General features: G+C 43.9%; 3 protein-coding genes across 6 annotated transcripts in view; 2 read left to right on the top strand and 1 right to left on the bottom strand.

Annotated features, from left to right (window-relative positions):
* Window positions 1–8,371, top strand: part of Wdr62 (WD repeat domain 62) — a 93,237-nt gene extending 84,866 nt beyond the window's left edge. For all 4 annotated transcript variants that reach the window (XM_078195065.1, XM_078195064.1, XM_078195061.1 and 1 more), the window contains 6 exons: window positions 1,914–2,048; window positions 2,680–2,828; window positions 2,917–3,118; window positions 3,204–3,330; window positions 3,421–3,614; window positions 4,602–8,371. In XM_078195065.1, coding sequence (XP_078051191.1) covers window positions 1,914–2,048; window positions 2,680–2,828; window positions 2,917–3,118; window positions 3,204–3,330; window positions 3,421–3,614; window positions 4,602–4,987 — 1,193 coding nt within the window. In that variant the 3' untranslated portion in view covers window positions 4,988–8,371. The remainder of the gene's footprint in view (window positions 1–1,913; window positions 2,049–2,679; window positions 2,829–2,916; window positions 3,119–3,203; window positions 3,331–3,420; window positions 3,615–4,601) is intronic.
* An 874-nt stretch (window positions 8,372–9,245) lies between these two features.
* Window positions 9,246–13,293, top strand: LOC144477010 (uncharacterized). Its single transcript, XM_078194393.1, has 6 exons — window positions 9,246–9,793; window positions 9,916–10,208; window positions 10,372–10,515; window positions 10,587–10,701; window positions 10,779–10,953; window positions 11,033–13,293. The coding sequence occupies exons 1-6, from the start codon at window positions 9,581–9,583 to the stop codon at window positions 11,170–11,172; spliced, it is 1,080 nt and encodes a 359-aa protein (XP_078050519.1). The 5' UTR covers window positions 9,246–9,580; the 3' UTR covers window positions 11,173–13,293.
* Window positions 13,294–17,430: 4,137 nt separating this feature from the next.
* LOC144476825 (acetylcholine receptor subunit alpha-like) lies at window positions 17,431–18,824 on the bottom strand. The gene is made up of 3 exons (XM_078194084.1): window positions 18,454–18,824; window positions 18,050–18,263; window positions 17,431–17,792 (listed from the first exon to the last, which is right to left on the bottom strand). Exons 1-3 carry the CDS (start codon window positions 18,606–18,608, stop codon window positions 17,595–17,597), a joined length of 567 nt encoding a protein of 188 aa, XP_078050210.1. The 5' UTR covers window positions 18,609–18,824; the 3' UTR covers window positions 17,431–17,594.
* Window positions 18,825–18,941: the final 117 nt, after the last annotated feature.

The following is an 18,941-nucleotide window of genomic DNA, read 5'->3' as shown; positions in this document are numbered from 1 at the left end:
CCTGCAATCGCCGGCCTACTCGATGCAGTACGACGAACCGGACCCGAAGACCAAGTTCTACAGCCTGCAGAACCGCCGCTCGGACAAGAACATGGTGTACGAGGCCGGCGGCCCGATGGACAACTACGGATTCGACGCGCGGGACGACCAGAGAGACTCTCGCGTCTGCTGCTTCGAGAATCAGATCCCGACGAAGGACACGCAGGAGACCTACGATTCGCTGGAACCGCCCGGCGGCGTATCCTGCGACTCGCAGCCTACTGGAGCTGCCCAGAATACCCAGAGTCTGAGGTCGAACGAGCGACTCGACAACATGGACGTCGATATGAGAATCAGCAGGGCGATCGAGGGAACGGTCAAGCTGCTGTCCAGAGAGTTCGAGAACCTGGTCCGGTCGGAACAGTATTTCATGAAAGAGAAACGCCTGATGATGTCGCACTGCCTAGAGACCAACGACAATTATGCGAAACTGGAGGCCGAACGGGACGGCAGATTCGCGATGAGGCGCGACATCAGGCTGCACTCGGGCGGAGAAGAGAGCGACTGGGCGGACACATCAGCGATCGATAGATCGATGATGGAGAGCGGCTCCTCGACGTCCGCGTCCAGCTGCACCAACTCGCCGAAGAGAATGTGGCCGCCGGCCTCGCGGTGCCAGAGCCACATGAAATGGACGAAAACCTTGCCTACGATTAATCAGGCTATTATACCGACCAAGCATCTCTACACAGGTACCCGAATCGCGATCGTAACGCGGACGTTGTCGTTCCTCTTCGTTGCAGCGATGGTCGCGGTTCTGTGTAGTCACAATTATTGTACACTCCAAACTGTTGTAATTGCAAACGCATCGGTCGATTAAATTACGATCCGTAACAGCAATTAAAGTGCAATTACGGTGATAAATTCCATCAGTTACAGGCGTGATTTAATCGAACGATTCGAATTGCAAATCGCCGCTACTACGAGTTAGTAATGCGTCGAGTAATTATGACCGTGCCTAACTGTGCGAGGATCCTGCAACGAAAGACGGTGTAACGCGTCTTCTCGCACGAGACATCCTCGGACAGTCCAGTTCCTTGGCAGTCGTTTCGACGCGTCATCGAATGATCTTTGAGCATCGTCTCAGCGTTCAGGGACCGTCCGAGCGTGCGATTATGTCAATGTGCAACGTCCACGTCGCTTTTCAGCCGCACGATTCACCAGTTATGCGAATGCGTACGATTATCGGATAGTTAGCGTTGTACATACCCTAGGCGTTCTTTTCAAGACGTTAGTACCATTATGTTTTATTTCAGAACGGCAGCGATCATGTACTTTTCAGTTTGAATGCTTTTCAGTTAAATTTTGTTCGTTTGGAATGACGCGCGGACCGACGCAGCATGTTTTGTCCTCACGATGTAGTTCGATTCCTGCTTCCTCCCCTGTCTACATCATCGCTCCTCTTTACGATCCATTCACTTAACGATCATCATACTTATTTATTCTAGAATAATCTACACATTCAATAGATTTTAACGATGCGCGAGAGCTTATGTTAGAAGCTGATTCAGTGAAATCGAATACGGGGAAGAACTCGTTGTTCCGCGGCACTTTGCTTCCGCATTAGCACGAAAGCTAAACGAAGCCCGCTTCGTTCTCTGCTATAAAAATTAGTGAAACCGAAGCTCACGGCACTACTGTACGCAAAGATGCGCAAAACTTTCATTTGTTTCTAATTTGTTGTTGAAAAGTTTCACGATAGGTTTAACCCGTTTCTCGTAACTCTTTAACGAGGTAAGTTTCAATGACAGAACAGTAGCGTATCGTCTAGAAAAAAAGGAAAAAAGACATACACACACAGAAAAAACATGTCTCAATATATACGAGAAAGAAACCGTAGCTTAGTGCATGTGTGTGCGTGTTGTTGTCGACAGTTGGCAGTAGTGGGGGGCGAATCTCGTCAAAAGTTTTTGACAGCGAAGAGGAGGGGGGTGGCATGCGACGTGCCTGCTCGCTGAGTGATCTTTCCGTCAGCCCGCCAAATAGATTACTGCATGGCCCGATACAAGGTACCTTTTCATCGTGTACCACGATTTTTCAGGGTCTTTCCAATGCTAAATCGATCTCACAACACGTTCGCTGAACAGAGTTTAACGCTCGAATTAATGTCCGTCGATTTTACAGCGCGATTGAGGCGATAAACCTCGGACAGTATTGCGCGTGGGACTATAAAAACGAAACCGGACTAAAGTTTCTCCGCGACGTTGTTTGTTGCCTATTAACGGCGAGGAGAAACTGATGTAGGCCGCTTTCTTTACCATAGCACCGCGCAAATGTTTCCAGAGCATTTCGAACGAGCGAACAATTTTATTGCCACCCTCGGACATGCGATTTCAAATGTAACGTAACAGTCTCGCAGATAATTCTAGCGTTCTCTATAAATCTTCTTGCAATTATAAACATTCGGAAGAAAATTGGAACGACCCTAGATTTAGCGTAAGCACTATATGTTCAATGTGTCCAATTATTCTCGAATTCTCTACATGTTGCAAGCAATGTGTTTTTTTTATTAATTTCTTTTTATGCATCGAACACGCGCTCGGTGTCTTTTGTTTCTTCGAGATTAATTTGCAATTAGACGTACACGTTTATCGTTGCCGATCTCCGGCGACTGGACCTCACGCTAATGATCGTTAATAGTTTCAGGAAAAGTAGGTAATAAGAACTCGAACGGTTCTGCGCGAAGTGGACTGGGAAACGCGAATAGCGGAAACCAGTCTCGGCACGGATCGGCGAAGAATCATTCTTCCCACATTACCAGAAGCAGCAGCGTCGGCGTTTTGAATCAGGTACACAGTTTGATCTTTTTCGCGAGTGGAGCTATCGTCGCGCGTTCGAGTGCGAGGATTCTCACCATGGTCTGTCGTATTTTTCTAGAGCGACTCGGAATCGGACGTTGGTGCCGGCAACGGAAGGGGATGGAACAACCAGACGACGAATAGCAGGATCAGTGGATTGATGAGACCGACGATCAGCTCGCAGAACAAGATCAACCATCAGATAAAGACCAGCTCCTCTTCCAACAGCAATCTACCTTCGGTCCTGAGGAGGAGAGGCATGCAGGGAGCGTATTCGAGTGGTAATTCTACAACCTTGCCCTTCATTGACTAGTTCAGCTTCGAATAGTCGCCCAGATCGATCAGTTGTCGAACCTTGTGTTCCAGTGAATCTAAGTCAAGTGGGTAATCAAGAGGACTCGAGTTCCGAGGACACGTCCTCGAACGGAAACGGAGGCAAGCCGGCGCTGCCACCCAGACCTCGCAGCATCAGCATCGACCATTCAGCCACGAAGTAAGAGTTGCGATAAGTTCGATCGTCTCTACCTGTTTCGAACCTCTGTTTCAAAATTCGACACTAACTAACTCTCTTTGCTCTTTTTAGTCTAAATCTGCCTGGCACGACGGTGAGGAGATCAGGGTCTACGACCGTGATAGCGAACGGTCGCAACGGAAGCAGCTCGATAGGACAGGGCGCCGGCAGATTGTCGACCGCCAACCGGAGTCAGCTGGACCCCAGCCCGCAGGAGCTACCAGTCAAAGATACTGATCGTGCCATCGATGTAGCCAGTGCTGAATGTAACTATCATCCGTATACCCCGTGTTTTACCGTTCGTTTTCGTTGTCACGATTCACGATCATCAAAGTGTAAGCATGCAAGATTGCAACTGTCCGGTTTTCCAAACTATAACGACACCCTGTTTCGCACAGGGTGCGAACAGAACACCGATTAACCTTTTTTTTCTTTGTTCGTACGATCCTTCGGCGAGCACTGTGATCTAATCAAAGTTTTACTCTTGCAGTAGGCACGGATAAATCATTAGGTAAACTAAAGACGCCTATTGAGAATGCTGTCCTGTGAAAATAATAAGTCTTTGAGTGTATGAGAAAAATTTGTAAGTGATCATGCTATGACCAAACGAAGCAACCATACGAACCGAACCGACTAGTACAGACTAGCGTCTTAGTCTGTAGGTCGCTGTACATAAAACACAGATCGCGCGTGATAGTGTCTCATCGAACGTCTCCCCCGCTTTCCACGTTCTCATCTCGGAATGGAAGTTGTTCATCTAGAAAACTTTTCTGCCGCTTGTCCGGTTCATTTGTAAATATTTTCTATATGTCCATATGTACGTAAAAGAATTCGACGAATCCTAGAGACGCTCGTAAAAACTTAGATCATCGCATAGACCTCGTGAATAGTCGCCTCATCGTTAGGTCGCTACCCGAGTCTCTAGGTCACGATCGCAATAGCATGGTCTCGTTACGGATTTTAGAGTCGATGTAACCTGCACGCTGCACGATCTTCATCCATTGATATCCCGATCCGATGCCACGTTCCTCGGACCGTGCTACCATCCGTTAGAAGCATAGTTTTCCATCTGTCTTCGCAAACGTTTCGCAGAAAGCGATGCTAATTTATTAAATGTTGGGAAACTATGCGTTAGAGGCTGCAACGCGTCGTCGAAAACGGCTCCTTTCCGTGAAAGAAGCCCGCCGATCGACTATGCGTTCTAGCATAAAATGACTTGCCTTGGAATTAATGAACTTTTGTTTTCGCCGCAGTATCGACGCAGCTGTGCAACACGATCGCGGACGACCTGACGCGGACGGCGGACAACGTGGTGCAGCTGTACAAGCGTCTGACGATAGACAAGGAAGACGAAGGAGCCAGTATCGACAGGGATACGATGCTGCGAGGTCTCCAGTCTTCTGTGAACGAAACGATGCGAACGCTGCGGCTGGTGGTCGCTGGTGGACAGGCAAGCATCGACGGGTCGTCGTCGACGGGCGGCGAGAGCGTGGCCGTGAACGAGGCGACCGCCACGTTCCAAGAGCTGCTCGCTGGCCAAGATCAGGGTAAAGTAGTCAACATGATGCAGCAGTACTCCGAGCTGTTGCTAACCATAATGCAGCAGAGGATGGGGGGACCGCAGTCGAGCCACACGTAAAATCCGTCCATCTGCGCGTTCTCCGAGGGTGAAGGACGTCCAGCCGTTGACACACTTGCGTCTCCAACTACTTGCGTTTACTCCCAGAGGATCCCCAGCTCTCCCCTCATCCAACCCCTCTCTCGGTTTTCCTACTAGACGTTTGGCGCGATTCGTGATCGCGCAGGACGAAAGGATACAGAATGATTGTCGTCGGGGTATGCTAACAAATCACGGGAAACACAGGGTCGAAGAGTCGCGGTAGTCGATCCGCGTTCGGCTTAACCCTCGGACGACGGTGGCCGAGTCTTTTTCTGCTCGGTTTGAATTGGTTTCGTATACGGGTCTCTTCTAGGCATTTTTTAAAAAGAATTCTTATCAAGAGAAATGACTACAAACCATCCAAAATTGTTTAATCATAATCATGCCATAATCAAGGATAAAATAACAGTAATTTCTAAGAGCACGTTGCTCAAGGGTTAAGCGAACGCTAGAGTACGGATGTCGGAGTGTGTATGTATCTTTCGCCGAAAGGCTTTCGGATCATCGGATCCTCGAGCGGAGATTCAGATTGGAAAGACGAGCTCCTAATTATTGTAGAACCGAACTGTCGCGAATGTCGTTGTGTACTGTGTACCGGAACGGTGTCTGTAGCCAAAGTTAGCGAGTATTTATCAGCAGTTTCGTGCAGAGAGGACAGACGAGCAGGGCAGGCTAGTTCGCAGCGGATCCAACGGTTGTCTCCAGAGATATAACGAACAGGAAGATCGGCTGCGTGAAACTCACTCGTAATCTTGAGGCCATACGCCGTGAAATGCCAATTAACTAAAGACTCTTAGACTAGTTTTCAAACCGAGTATATATTATATACATATATAATATATATATATTATATATGTATTATATATTATATACATACATATATAAATATATATTTATCGACTACTGCGCGATATTATATCATAATATTAGTCTTCTTGTTGTGTAACCAAAGGCTGTCTGTACCTACGGTCTAAAAGGAGCCTTCCTTCCTTCCCCCGACGTTTAAAAAATAAACAAAAAACAAAAAGAGGAAACACGTCGACGCGACGAAACTGTAATTAAAAAGCGAGTAGCACGCGATGTAAACTTGCCAGTACGAATGAGATAGAATTCTTGACCGTTTAGAAAAAAGATGAAGAAAAAAATGGAAAGAGAAAAGGCTTCGTAGAATGTACGCGGATGCGTTGTGTCGCGGGTAGGGTTCAAACGTGTGTGATTTTATATTTCCAATTCGATGTGCGGAACGAGTATATTGTCTCTTGCTAATTTTACTTCGCGGAAAACGAGTGGTATATCGTAGGACTACTATAGAATTCCTGACCGTTGAACTAAAATGACGACGAACAATAGGTGGGCCGAGGAATTCATTTCACTTGGACGGATTGATTATTCGATGTCGTAATTGACACTTGACTCTTTCTCTCTCTCTCTCTATCTCTCTCTCTCTCTCTTTCTCTCGTAGAAGCTGTGCTACATAGCGATCGCAAATATTTTGTCATAGGGATTACAAATATTTTTACACCGTGATTAACGTCGATAGACACGAAGGACAAAGGGAAAACGCGAAACGAAGGAAAGTTCCATAGCGTCGTCGTAATTCACTTTCGTTGAATCGTTGCGCCGGGTTCGAAGGCGACACCGTGGCACTTCGAAGGAGGGAATCGCATCGAGGAATCAAAAGTATTACGAACACGTATTATTATTAACAAATTTTAATGCGAATTCTCCTTTCCCAAAGTTACTTTTCAGATATATCCCCCCCCCCCCCCCCCTCTCCGTAGAGTTACTTCGGATTGTATGTAATGTATAAAACGTGCCATCTAGGTTTACAACGATCGTTAATTCCCGCGTACTCCGTCCGCGAGAGACGTGTTCATCGCTTCTTTTTCTTTAGCGTATCGTTCATCCTCATCGATAAACATTGTAACATATCCTCCGTGAAACATAATTGTAACTTTTCCTCGGACTTCTAACGTTAAGCATGCGTCTCTGATATTTCTTTTTTTATTCTTTGAAAGAGACTTCAAATTTGTAGGCATGTTGAGCTTGAACAATAATTATTTTACAACTGTATCCTGCGTGAAACTATTCTGTTAACTATTTTATAACGGAATACGATTCTGGATGGTCTTTTAACTTATTTAAATTCAACTTAGAAAAATCTATCGAAAACACGTGCTTCAATGTTCAGATATGCGCTGAACAATGTTATTGATCCTTAAGTGGACTACTGGGGTTGCTACCACCTTATTGAAAGTACCGAGAATTATTTAAACTGGTTCCTTATGCTGCGAAACATGAGTAATTTCAATTCATTTCAAATTCGGTAACAGTTCGTGTTAAATATATGTTTGAATTTCATATTGAAAGTCCACTTAAGTGTTAATAAATGGTAAAAACGACTTGGTCCGATATTGCTTCGTAAGAATCGTTGTTATTTTCAACTGAACGATTCCGTCGAAAGCAGTCCGCGATTGTCTGACTTACTTTTTCCGTTCGTCCGTTTGTCTGTAATGCGACAGATTGTTTTCGAATGACGAACACGAATCAACACCTTCGCCCGTGGTCTGTTTGAGTTTTCCTATGTTAAAACGAGTGTGGTCGCGATGTCGCTTAATAGAGATTAATTTGCTTATAATCAAAAGTATCGGTTATCACGGCGACGCCCAAGACATATATATATACACAATTAGAAGAATCCGGCGTCGCAGCTGATACCGATAGCTAATCCTTATCGTTTAAACAACTAACTCACGAAATCGAGGCAGACCCTTGCTTTCGACCACGAAGGTGTTGGATCGTTCACTCTAGAGATTAAAATAATTTTCTATTCGGTGTCCGCACTTTTGTAACGCATCGTTATCGTTATCACTTATCACCGTCCCCATCGTCCGCGTGTGAATCGTGCAAGCGACCACGGACGCGGAACGCGAAGAAAAATGTCGAATCTCGTCTCATGCATCACCTTGTATTTGCCCAAGCTTCGCGTGGTAATGAACCATTCCAAATGTCCAGCGTCTCTGTATCTCTCTCTCTCTCTCTCTCTCATCCTATCTGTCTCTGTCTCTCAGTGTAATAATCATCAAAGACATTAATACGATACTTTTAACCGGTCGCAAAGATTATAAGTGGCTTTGTATATTGTTGTACTTGTTACATTAAGACGTATTGTTATGTAATGTGTTACGCGTTCACTTAATTATGTACATATTTATTTCGAGTTTCGTAAGGAGCAAGACAGTTTTGGTAATTGTAAGAAACGTTAAATGTAATAATTTCATCGTAAGAAAATTGTAACTTTTTATCACTTTGTTTTGTATATTATGTTAACGATTAATAATATAATAATTCTTATAAACTAAACACCTTCACGAAGTTGAGCTCTTCATTTTCTCATTCCCAAAGAGATCTCTAACAACGTCCTTATAAATATTTCAGTTTCGTTCCATTATTATATATTTTTCCTTTAAAACAATTAATATTTACCATCAGTTGTCAACTTGTGGTGTCTCTCACGATAACATGTGGGTCCAGAATTGATTAATTGTTTAATTAAATAAAGTTTTTATTTAATCTTACTTTGAAATTCCCGCTATTTCTGACAACTAGCGCCTCTTGTGGCGACATTTGGAAGCTCTTTTCGGCCTCCGTTCAGCGCCAATTAGTACCGTGGCAAAACGCTCAAACTACTAGCCAAAACAAAGCTTCCAGAAGTCGCCGACGTGTGGCGCCACCGCTTGGCTAGTAGTTTGAGCGTTTTGCCACGGTACTAATTGGCGCTGAACGGAGGCCGAAAAGAGCTTCCAAATGTCGCCACAAGAGGCGCTAGTTGTCAGAAATAGCGGGAATTTCAAAGTAAGATTAAATAAAAACTTTATTTAATTAAACAATTAATCAATTCTGGACCAACAGGCCTTGCTGAGACTTCGAACCCATATTCTAAGTATTAAATAAACATATTGTTAAACTTTTAGCAATATACAGTCTCTCAAGTCTGTATAGGCGGACATATCTGTGAACACTGTTGAATATTTAATCACGATTTGTTCCGACATTTGATATTCGAATATTAATTGAAAATGATTTATAACTAATTATAACTCGAATGTGCTATAAATTATTATGTCTATTTTATTGGAGATTTATTTAAATTATCAATAAATCGTTGGCTCGATCTTGAGGCATTACATTTTGTATTGATTTAAAAAAAAAGGTATATGTGTTGTAAACTTTGTTCTGTCATTATAAAAGTGCTGTAATTTATTTTCGAATAAGTTAAATTTAAAATGATAAACATTGGCGCGCTTCACAGAGGGAGATGGCCAGTATAGGAATACTATTAGTGGTTTAGATTTTAGATTGAGTTGCGCTGATGCCGATATCAATAAAAGGCATTGTGGTGTACGTGAAATGAACACAGTGCATCGCCGGAAAGAATCGAAATTTTTATTGGATATTGCCTTTATCAGTAAACTATTTGATATCTATAATATTCGCAGGTATACTGCAAGCAATCGTGCAGATTGAAGAGTGACTGACAAGCTCGAGAACAGACATCGAAGGGTTCTGAAAATGTTGGAAGAGGTTGCAAACATTTGGGCCGTCGGGCTGCATTCGCTTTTCGATGTCAGCGTATTTAAACCGGTGGTTCCAAATCTTTGGGACAAAAAGGCATTCTCTATGCAACACATGACCGACACGAAAGTGAAAAAAGCCGATGTACTCCTCGGTTATTTGATACTTTTATGGGTGATACTGTACCTCATGTATGAAAAGTGCCTTAACGTAAGTCCTTCGATATGCAGACTCTTTTCCCCTGTCGCGTTTATTACTGTAATTTACAAAGCGCGTGGATAAAAGGGTAACAAGCTTACGTTTGATATTTCTCATTTTATTTATTAACGTAGTCACTACTACGCCGTATGCGCTTACCATTGATGCAGCGGAGTAGAATAATCGAGGCTGTGTGGAATTGTGGATTTTGCTTTGGCAGCGTGTGTTATCTAAAATCATCCACTATCACAACACTGAATATCTTCTCCGATGAGCGGAAAGTAACGCACGAGGAGTTGGGAGTGATTCTACACAGGAGCTTTTACTTTCATCGAGCTGGAATCGAGATTTTCTGTAATGGAGCTTGGATCAAAGGCTGGACAAATCTGTTGTTTGCCTCATTTGTCATGAATCCTTACGAGGAGAAGTAAAATACCTTCATATTTAACAAAGTTTTATTATCTCAGTCAATCGTACATTTCTTACAGCTTTGCTTGATCATTTATACCGTACTTCTTAATATATTGAAATATTATATTGAAACAAATTAGTTTTCAGCAATGAACATTGTATAAAAATCTATTTTGCAGGTGGTGTACAATTGTAAGCACTTTTCTGTTTTATAAGGCAGTTGACAGCATTGTCATAAATATGTGCAGGATTTTATTATGCCTGTCGCAACCCGGTGGAAAAAAGCTGCCCAAATTGTTCTTCTTTCTTCACTGTCTCAGCTGGTTAGCGTAACAAATGAATTTTTATGTATTTTCTTAAATCCTTCTTTTAATTAATGAATACAATTTTTCAGGACATACTTGTACGTATTGTTTGTACCAAGATTAATGCTGTGGCCAGAGAAGACCAAATACGCGCGAGTGGAACTCGGTTTATGGATGTGGTTCACAGTGGAATGCATAGATTCGGTAATATCCTGCATAAAACGATAATGTATGTTTTCATAAAACGAATAACAGTTTTCAATAAATATGTAAAATTACAGGTATGGTTCAGGCTGATCGGATGCGCAAGAGCTGTACACTGGCTTGAGATTTGTTTATTTCCACCGCCAACACGAGAGGCGATCGAACTCGCAGGAATCCAAAAAAGACATCGGGAGTCTTTGAGAAAAATTGTTCACAGATCGAAGAGGGCAGAACTGTGGCAGACTATGCTCTGTAAGTACAACAATACATATCCACTTTAATTTGCACAGATCTATCAACGATACCAATTTTTTATCGATTAAATTGTTAGGTGCTGTGGCTATCAAAAAGAAATTAAAAAGGATTCGTGAGGCTAAACAAATTGAGTCCGAATTAAAGATCGATTCCGATGAAACGAAAGAACCTGAATTAATATCGACGGATGAGATCGGTAACGTACAAAATGATTAATACGATCAGTATTACGGAAATTCCAGTTTCCTAGAAATGGGAGAAGAAAGACAAAAATCTAATGATTTATTTACGTGTAATCCCTGTAACATACTCGAACTACTTGTTGGTCGAATCCTGAAACTTTCTCTTCAATTCGAACAACTCTACAATATTTTACAGCCTGGTACTTAATGATATTACATTGCTTATCGAGTTAAATATATTTAAAAAAATCAGATTGAAAATATTATACAACGGATACGTGTGAAAAATCGTATAGGTTTTTTAATACGGCAAGCAGTATTTAAAAATTTAATATAGTTTGTTCAGTCTATGCTAGTAACATTATCGCGTGCTCATATCAAATTGGTTAATCAAAGAAATTATTTTGCGCAGTTGTCAATGCGCTTGGTCATTTAACTCGAGACGTCTAATGTCTATTATCGTCCTACGAATTTATTGGACGAACTGTTGCTTGAAAGATGACTATACGTTTTGTGATAATACATATAACTTACATGCGTGTAGTGTGCGCGTAGTTACATATCGACGCTGCTTCGCCTTCTTATCATCGTGCAATAACTATTCGACGTGCAAACGGCAAATAATATTTAATAGCAATGATTGCTCGTTTAGATCGAGTGAAATTAATATTCGATCACCTGCGTGCTGCTACGCAATGAAAACTATTTCGATCGGCGCGTTAAGACTCCGAGATTTTATAATTGTTAAATGGTAATTACGAGCACGGTAACAGCCGAAATGGAACTACTTAACGTTTTACAATATAGGATAAGCTTTAAGCGCGATGCAAACTTTTCTGCATACCCGCCGTATCAATGATTGTGTGATAAGGTAATCGGAATAAAAAGGAAATGTTTGTTATACCACGTAGCGGGATAGAAGTTTCGGACTGGTTAATTAAAGACTGTTTTAATCGACGTAACGAGAGAAGCGAATAGCATAGGATTGTGTTTCTTAGCGGAATCGTTGGGCGCAAGATTCGTATCTGCGAATACATCTATATTATGTGTACTGTAAAAAAGAGAACAAGTACGATTCAAGTGACACGCTGTTCCTAGATATATAAAGTTTTATTTCCGATCATTCTGGACTGTGTCAATAAAATATAGTACATGTATTTAGGCTGAATTGTTCCACGATGTTATACAGTTTAATGAAAAATATTATAAACGAACGTTGTTCGAATAAAATTGTATTCAATACGCCGACAGCGTACACGCCTCGATAATATATCGCCGTATCTTCTAAAAATCGTTAAAATATCAGTTTAGAAACTTATGCGTACGTAACACGTTACATTATACAAATGTATGACGCGGTTCCCGATCAGACAACAATTAATTAGTTTAATTTTACTGAAAGCGACCTTAACCTTTTACGACAATGTCTGAACGCAGAGAGATCCCTATCGCGAATCTTTACAGCTGTTAACAGTTGCATCTTTTTTTTTTTCTTCGTGAGACAATATCGACGAAGTTATTCGAAGATGAGCGTCGCCTGAAAAATCGATCGCGTTTCCCTCGTTCTATGCATGCTCTGTAAACTGTCGATGCTCGTTCTTTGAACGTTCGAATACCGAATAATTGTACTTTGTACTTTTAAGACACGGAAATCTAACGAAACAGAAGAAAACAGAAGATACAGGATCGGAGGACACTCATCCTCGAAATAACTTGCGCAAACTGAACGCGTTAAGAATCTGTAACATTTGAGAAGCTGAACTCGATAAAGAGTGACTTACATGCTTAAATAATGAACGTTGACGTCTAGAAATCATTCTCCGTTCGCAGTCCCGAGATATTGTTAGTCCGTGAAACGAGTACATTGTTTCGTATGGCTTTTAATCGTGTTAACAAAATCGTGTGTAAAAAGTGATGGTACAGAATCGGATCGATGATAAAAGTTTTCTTTTCGTTTAATCATAATGTCGATCGATTGTGCGCTACACAGAACCCGGTTATTCGCTGCGATGATTACAAACTACGTTGTTTTTTATTTTCTGTTTCTTAATACAGCAAAACGCTTCTTTCCCTGAAATGCGTTGTGAATCTCTGAGTGCTGAATAAGGCCATTTCATGTGAATGACGACCGTTAAAAGTTCAACACCTTTTACAAAATCCCACCCTCTATTGCACCATTCGCTCTTTTCTTTTCTCTCTCACTCTCTTTCGCACGCGCAACCACGCTTTTTCGCTCACTCTCACACACACTTGTACACGCTCTTACTCTCTCTCTCTCTCTCTCTCTTGTGAACGATAGACTGATGTCCGATTTACGTTAGGTTTTATAATCGAGCTTATAGACACCACTCACAAAATATCTTGCTGCCATATTGTTTTATCATGTGTGTGTATGTGTGTGTGTGTAACGGTTATTTATAATATTAATATATGCGTATCGTTTAAATTGTTTTTTTTTTCTTTTACTTACGCTGAGAAACTATCACTGCGTTTACTTCCGTAAATAACGTGTAATCAGTTTTCCATTGAAAATTCCTCCGCTCGTCCACGGATATCCTTCGCGTTGCGATCTGTGTTTCACAGATTCGCGCGGATCGGTTTCACGCTCGCACAAACGACAATTACGAAAGAAATTTAACGGAACGTGGAAATTGAAACGGAAAGAAAATCTGCACGAAATTCGGCGCAACAATCGCGCGACAATTTTCGTTTTCTTCTTTGTCGTCGCCTCCTCCTTCCTCTTCTTTTCCCTCCTCTTCGCCAGTTTCGTTCAAGCTTGTATCTCTACGTTGGCTCGCGAAAACATTGAAAATTCTTTACTCTTGAAACAAATCACTCTCAGACGTTTCCTTGGGGGTTTAATATTCGGGGAGCGTCGTCAAGCATATTATCTTCCGAATTACGGGTAGGTCGTTCGTTCGCCGAATTTTCAATAGTTTCGCGGGTCCGTTCGTACACGGAACTCCCATAATGTTCAGCATTCTCGTTCGAAGTAAAACCTCTTTATTACAAACGTTAATAACATTAAGGCTCTAATAATGTACGGCATGGAGCGATTCCGTCGACTAGACGCATCCGAGGGCCTAGTGTACAAAATTGAAAACAATCTCTCTACTTCTCGTGGACACTTGTGGCTTCGCTGAATTCGCTTAAACGAATCGTGTGCGCGCGTGTGTGTGTATTTGTCTGTCTGTCTGTTTGCTGTGTGCGGGTGGATGTGTGTGTGCGTGTCCAAGGCTGCGATCGATCGATCAATGTATCAATCTGGAGGATGGATCGAAAGGCTCTACGATCATCGAATCAAGGAACGCCGTCGAAGAAGAAACCTCCCGCCCCCCAAAAAAAACGATGGGACGTTGTCTCTGTTTTTTTTTTTTTTTTTTAAGACGTATCGTGGCTACTCACATATACTTAACTAGCGGTTTACCGATCAGACTCTACATCGTTTTCAGTTATCTCTTATGCTTTTTTTTGTCTTTTTCTTCTCGGTTCTTTTTTTCTTTTCTCTTTATCGTTTCTCTTGCTAAATTTCTTTGGCGAGGGCAGCAGCGAGTCGAGTAAACGCATGGATTGATCTGCCCGTCGGAAAAGTAAAATCGTAATTTCGTATCTCGAGGAAGACGAATAAATTATTCGAACGCGATCTTGTACAATAAACGATTACGGCTCGTACACACTCGTCGCTTTCTCGCCAACCACTTTCTCACGTTCTCTCGCTCTTTCTCGCGCGCAATCTCTCCCGCACACGCGCACACATTCTCGCTCGCTCTCGCTCATATTTCTCTGGTTTTCGTCGTGCACGCGCTGTATGTAAAGTTTCTAATGAACGTCCACGGTGGTGCTGGAACGAATTACGATTACGAAAGTTACCTTATTACAAACATATACGTATATATGAGCAATAAAAGTTGAGTCGGTTAAACTTTCTTAGGCCCACAACCGTGTTCCATTCCAGTTTTTGTTTTTTTTTCGCTTGTTCCGTCTGTCCCACCACGCCACTTAGCGCTTTCGTCCCCCAGCATCGGGAAGCTGCGGACACATTTAGAATTTGTTTTCCCCCCCCCCCCCCCCTCCTACTCAAACGAGACAAACGCCGATCTAGCCAACCCCCTCCCACGCCCCCAACCCCCTTTTTTTGTTTCTTTTATTTTGTGAAAATATGGCCCCATTGTTACAGGCTCTCGATGTAAATTTCGGAAACGGTGATCCTCGGGTCTGTCTCTCTGTTCCTGAGTCTGCAACAGGCTTCGTTCAATCCCGTGCCATACGCATCGTCTTCTTAAAACCGTGCGGCGACGTTTCTCTGACGATCGGTCGATCGATTGCTATCGTACACGGTGGTGACCCCGTGCAAAAAATTTCGAAAGCATCGCGCGCGCTTCCGCTGATCGGCTAATCGCGAAACGATAGGATCCTCGAGCCAGCCGTGTGTTAGCGAGATAGCGTCGATGCGGCTGGCATAAAATTGAACTCTCTTTAAATCGCTCCGTATTAATTTCTACGTTATTCGCGAGCATCGGTCACCCACTTTTTCCTCTTAGAATTTTAATACCTTGTTTTGAAACTTTATAATCTCTCTCTCTCTCTCTCTCTCTCTCTCTCTCTTTTTATCCGCGATACTAACAATAAAACTCATGGAGCTGGACCGCATCCAATGCTTTTCCGGTTGGAACACGTTTCTTATTCTGCGAGCGTGTCGGCGGGTTTACGATTCTTTCGAAAGAAACACCGTTGGACCGCGTTCGCGAAGAACGGCGAGATGCGAGATCCGCGGTTACTTTATAGTTCACGGAAACGCTCGATCCGAAAGTTCTTGAAGCTGACAAAAGGAAAATTCCGATTCTACGGTGCCGGAAGCACGCTGGAATCCGTCGACGCTCTCGCGCTCGTAAGCAGAACAAGAATCTTGTCCAATTTCTCTTTCTCTCTCTTTCCCTCTTTCGCTTCGAAAGGTTGCGTCCTTTCTACTCTGTCCAATTTTCCCACGCGCGTTCTACGCAGAGACTCGCGGCTAGGCTCCCTGGGTGTCCTCGCAGAATAATTCTCGACAACCAAAAGCTATGTCTTCTTTTAAAGAAAAATTTTCGAACAGCTCACAATGCTCGACCAATGAATCAATTATTTTAAAGCATGTATCGCGAACACCCAGAGAACAGCGAATCTACCGCGCCACTGTCTCGCGTCTCCGCGTCCCGGCCGTGTCCGTGTGCGTATGCATTGAGAATCCTAGCCGCCAATAGCTGGCCGTCGAATCGTTGAATTCGCGCGAAAAATCGAAGACTCGTCGGCGCCGAGGCTTCAGTCTTTCAATCGTTAACACCAGGGACGAGAGACAACGACTCTGTTTCATCTCTTATCGCAACGCAATCGTAATCTACGTATTGTTGGCGCGTATTACAAAACGAATGGAGCTCGAAAGATTTTCGAAAGGAAGGAAAAACGAGCCGGACTACGGATCTCGTGCGCGTGATAAAAGTCAAGAGAGCAACGCGATGTTGGCTTCGTTTCGTCGATCGGTGGTGTCTGCCCGAACATCCGCAGTCTGCCGGCTTCTCGAAAAAGTAACCCGCCGATAAACGAATACGGTAACGGGGTCAAATCTCATCCGCCAAGGCCGCGTTCCCCGCTATGGATCGCTTTGCTTCGTTCTTTGAAAAATAGTGAGCACTTGTGCATGTAGGTTCGTTTTTATTGCTTTTTATCGACACACGTATGTAGGCGGAGCAAACGGATTATACGGTACAGGAGACACGGTACAGGCAGCCTTGGCGCATCAACTTGTCCAGCCGCGAGAAATAAGTTATCTCAACGAAACCCTGGAGATCGAGCGCGTCGACACGGATCACGGCAGCGTGTACAGGGTGGACACGAAGATCCGATCGGTTCTCATCTTTAGAATCGTTCCCGAGGCTCGGCGCTGGCTCGTCTCCCGCTTCGCAGACTGCAGACGTTCGCGCAAAATCAAAATGTTCCGCATCAATTCCAAGCAGCAGCGACAGCAGTTCGACGGAGATTCGCGTCGACGTTGAATCGCGTTGGACGCGCGCCGTCCTCGAAATTTCTTCCGATATAAATGCAAAATATCCGCGATCCAGCGACCGGTGAGCCCGGAGGATAATCGGAGCGAGCAAGGTTCGTTCGCGGCCCGAAACGCGTCAGTCTCTCGGTCGCGCGCGCGGAAGAGGAGCTTCATCGCGATCCGGTTCCACCCTGCACAGTACAATCCGCGCGCGGCGACCGACCGAAGAGAAACGCGCGTTTAGCTGGGTGTTGTTCGGTAAATAGTCCCTGGTCAACGTGAACGCATCTTATATTTGTTCCTTGCGCGTTTCTGCGGTACATGTATTCATGTATATATATATATTGTATATATTTATATGTACTGTATATGTGTATGTACTGTGTGTACGTGAGCATGCGTTGTACGTGGATGTAACGAAAATTAACAATTGTCTCTCAGAGGCTCGTGACGATGTGTGGCTTGGCAGTGGTGGAGGCGATCTCGGATAGTCGCACGTCGATCGGCATCCGGTCGTCGTACAGCGTCGGCGCCTGAAGAATGATGCCCGCCGTGCCGACGAACACGGCTAGTGTAAAAATCCACAGGAATAGCCTGTCGAGGACCATCGCGACATACTTCCAATCTTCTTTCACCTGAAACAGACGTGATCTCGTTTCACAAATGTTTGCTAAGCCTCTCTTTAAATCGAAATTGCGACTGGCTGAGCGACGGTCCCGGGGTTGCAGCCCTTTTACCATGAAGCGGAACCTTCAAAAATTCTATCGGACCAACTAACACACCTTAGTTATGTTAGTTGTTACGTTACACACCTAGCCGCTCGTCGACTAATGCTAGAAACGATTTACTTAATCGGTAATTGCAAAAGGCGGCCGCCTTCTGCGAAACGTACTCTAGTAGAGTCCTCTTCCCTCTTTGTATGATCGGCGATAAAACGAATGCCTTCGATGGCCTTGTACAGTTCTGGGCAGTGATGCCAATGATGAAGCGTGTTACAGAGAGCGTCCACGCTCTCCTCAGTCGGGAGTTGCGGTGGTGGTGCGGCCGTGGCTGCTGGCGACCCGTGGATGCGGCACGCGCTTCCCAAATTCACCGCTTCCAATTCCCTGCACGATGAAATTCTTTCACATTAATACCACGCCGATCAGAACGTTGCAAAGATTGGCCGGAAAATCTCGAGTCTCCGTCTTCTACGAATAATACTTTGATCCGTCCAACGGTCAAGTTCCATGATCGCTTTCGCGGCCGAGAATCGAGACTTTCCGGTCAACGGTATCGTAGAATAGTTCTGGTTACCGAGGGTGCAATTCGTCCTGCGAATCGAGACTCGGGAATAAAACGGAGGATTCAACCAGCTCCGACGCCGAAGTCTCAACGAACAAAGATGGATCCCGTAATTCGAGACCGTTGCACGTTCTGACCATCACGCGTTGTCCATGATGGCCGGCCATGCTGCGTTTATTTATCTGGTACTGCGGCCTGTTGAACGAAAAACAGAGAATCGTTAAAAACACCGGCACGCGACAGCCCTAGGCTCGGCGATAGAAAACGAAATTAGCAGATATTTTTCTAACAACAATACACGACACCGACATTATTCTAGAAACGATTTGGAAAAGCGGGGAGAAGCCGCTACGAAACTGCTCGCGACTTTTAATGTTCGAACAGCGAACATGTTCTTGGACAATTAGCAAACGCTTGACTAACTACGGTAGCAGCGATGAGGTGTTCTACGGACGATCCGGAAGGGGATGGAACGCCGTCGGGGCGACACGACGAGTACT

The sequence above is a fragment of the Augochlora pura genome, chromosome 11, assembly GCF_028453695.1.
Source record: "Augochlora pura isolate Apur16 chromosome 11, APUR_v2.2.1, whole genome shotgun sequence".
In the NCBI taxonomy this organism is placed as follows: domain Eukaryota; kingdom Metazoa; phylum Arthropoda; class Insecta; order Hymenoptera; family Halictidae; genus Augochlora; species Augochlora pura.
This window is presented reverse-complemented; position numbering and strand designations above follow the sequence as displayed.

Coding starts and splice junctions, on each gene's coding strand:
- LOC144477010 (XM_078194393.1), top strand. CDS start 9,581: ATGTTGGAAGAGGTTGCAAACATTTGGGCCGTCGGGCTGCATTCGCTT. Junction 9,794..9,915: donor TGTATGAAAAGTGCCTTAAC/GTAAGTCCTTCG, acceptor TTATTAACGTAG/TCACTACTACGCCGTATGCG. Junction 10,209..10,371: donor ATGAATCCTTACGAGGAGAA/GTAAAATACCTT, acceptor TCTATTTTGCAG/GTGGTGTACAATTGTAAGCA.
- LOC144476825 (XM_078194084.1), bottom strand. CDS start 18,608: ATGGCCGGCCATCATGGACAACGCGTGATGGTCAGAACGTGCAACGGT. Junction 18,264..18,453: donor CAGGACGAATTGCACCCTCG/GTAACCAGAACT, acceptor TTCATCGTGCAG/GGAATTGGAAGCGGTGAATT. Junction 17,793..18,049: donor GGGAAGAGGACTCTACTAGA/GTACGTTTCGCA, acceptor CGTCTGTTTCAG/GTGAAAGAAGATTGGAAGTA.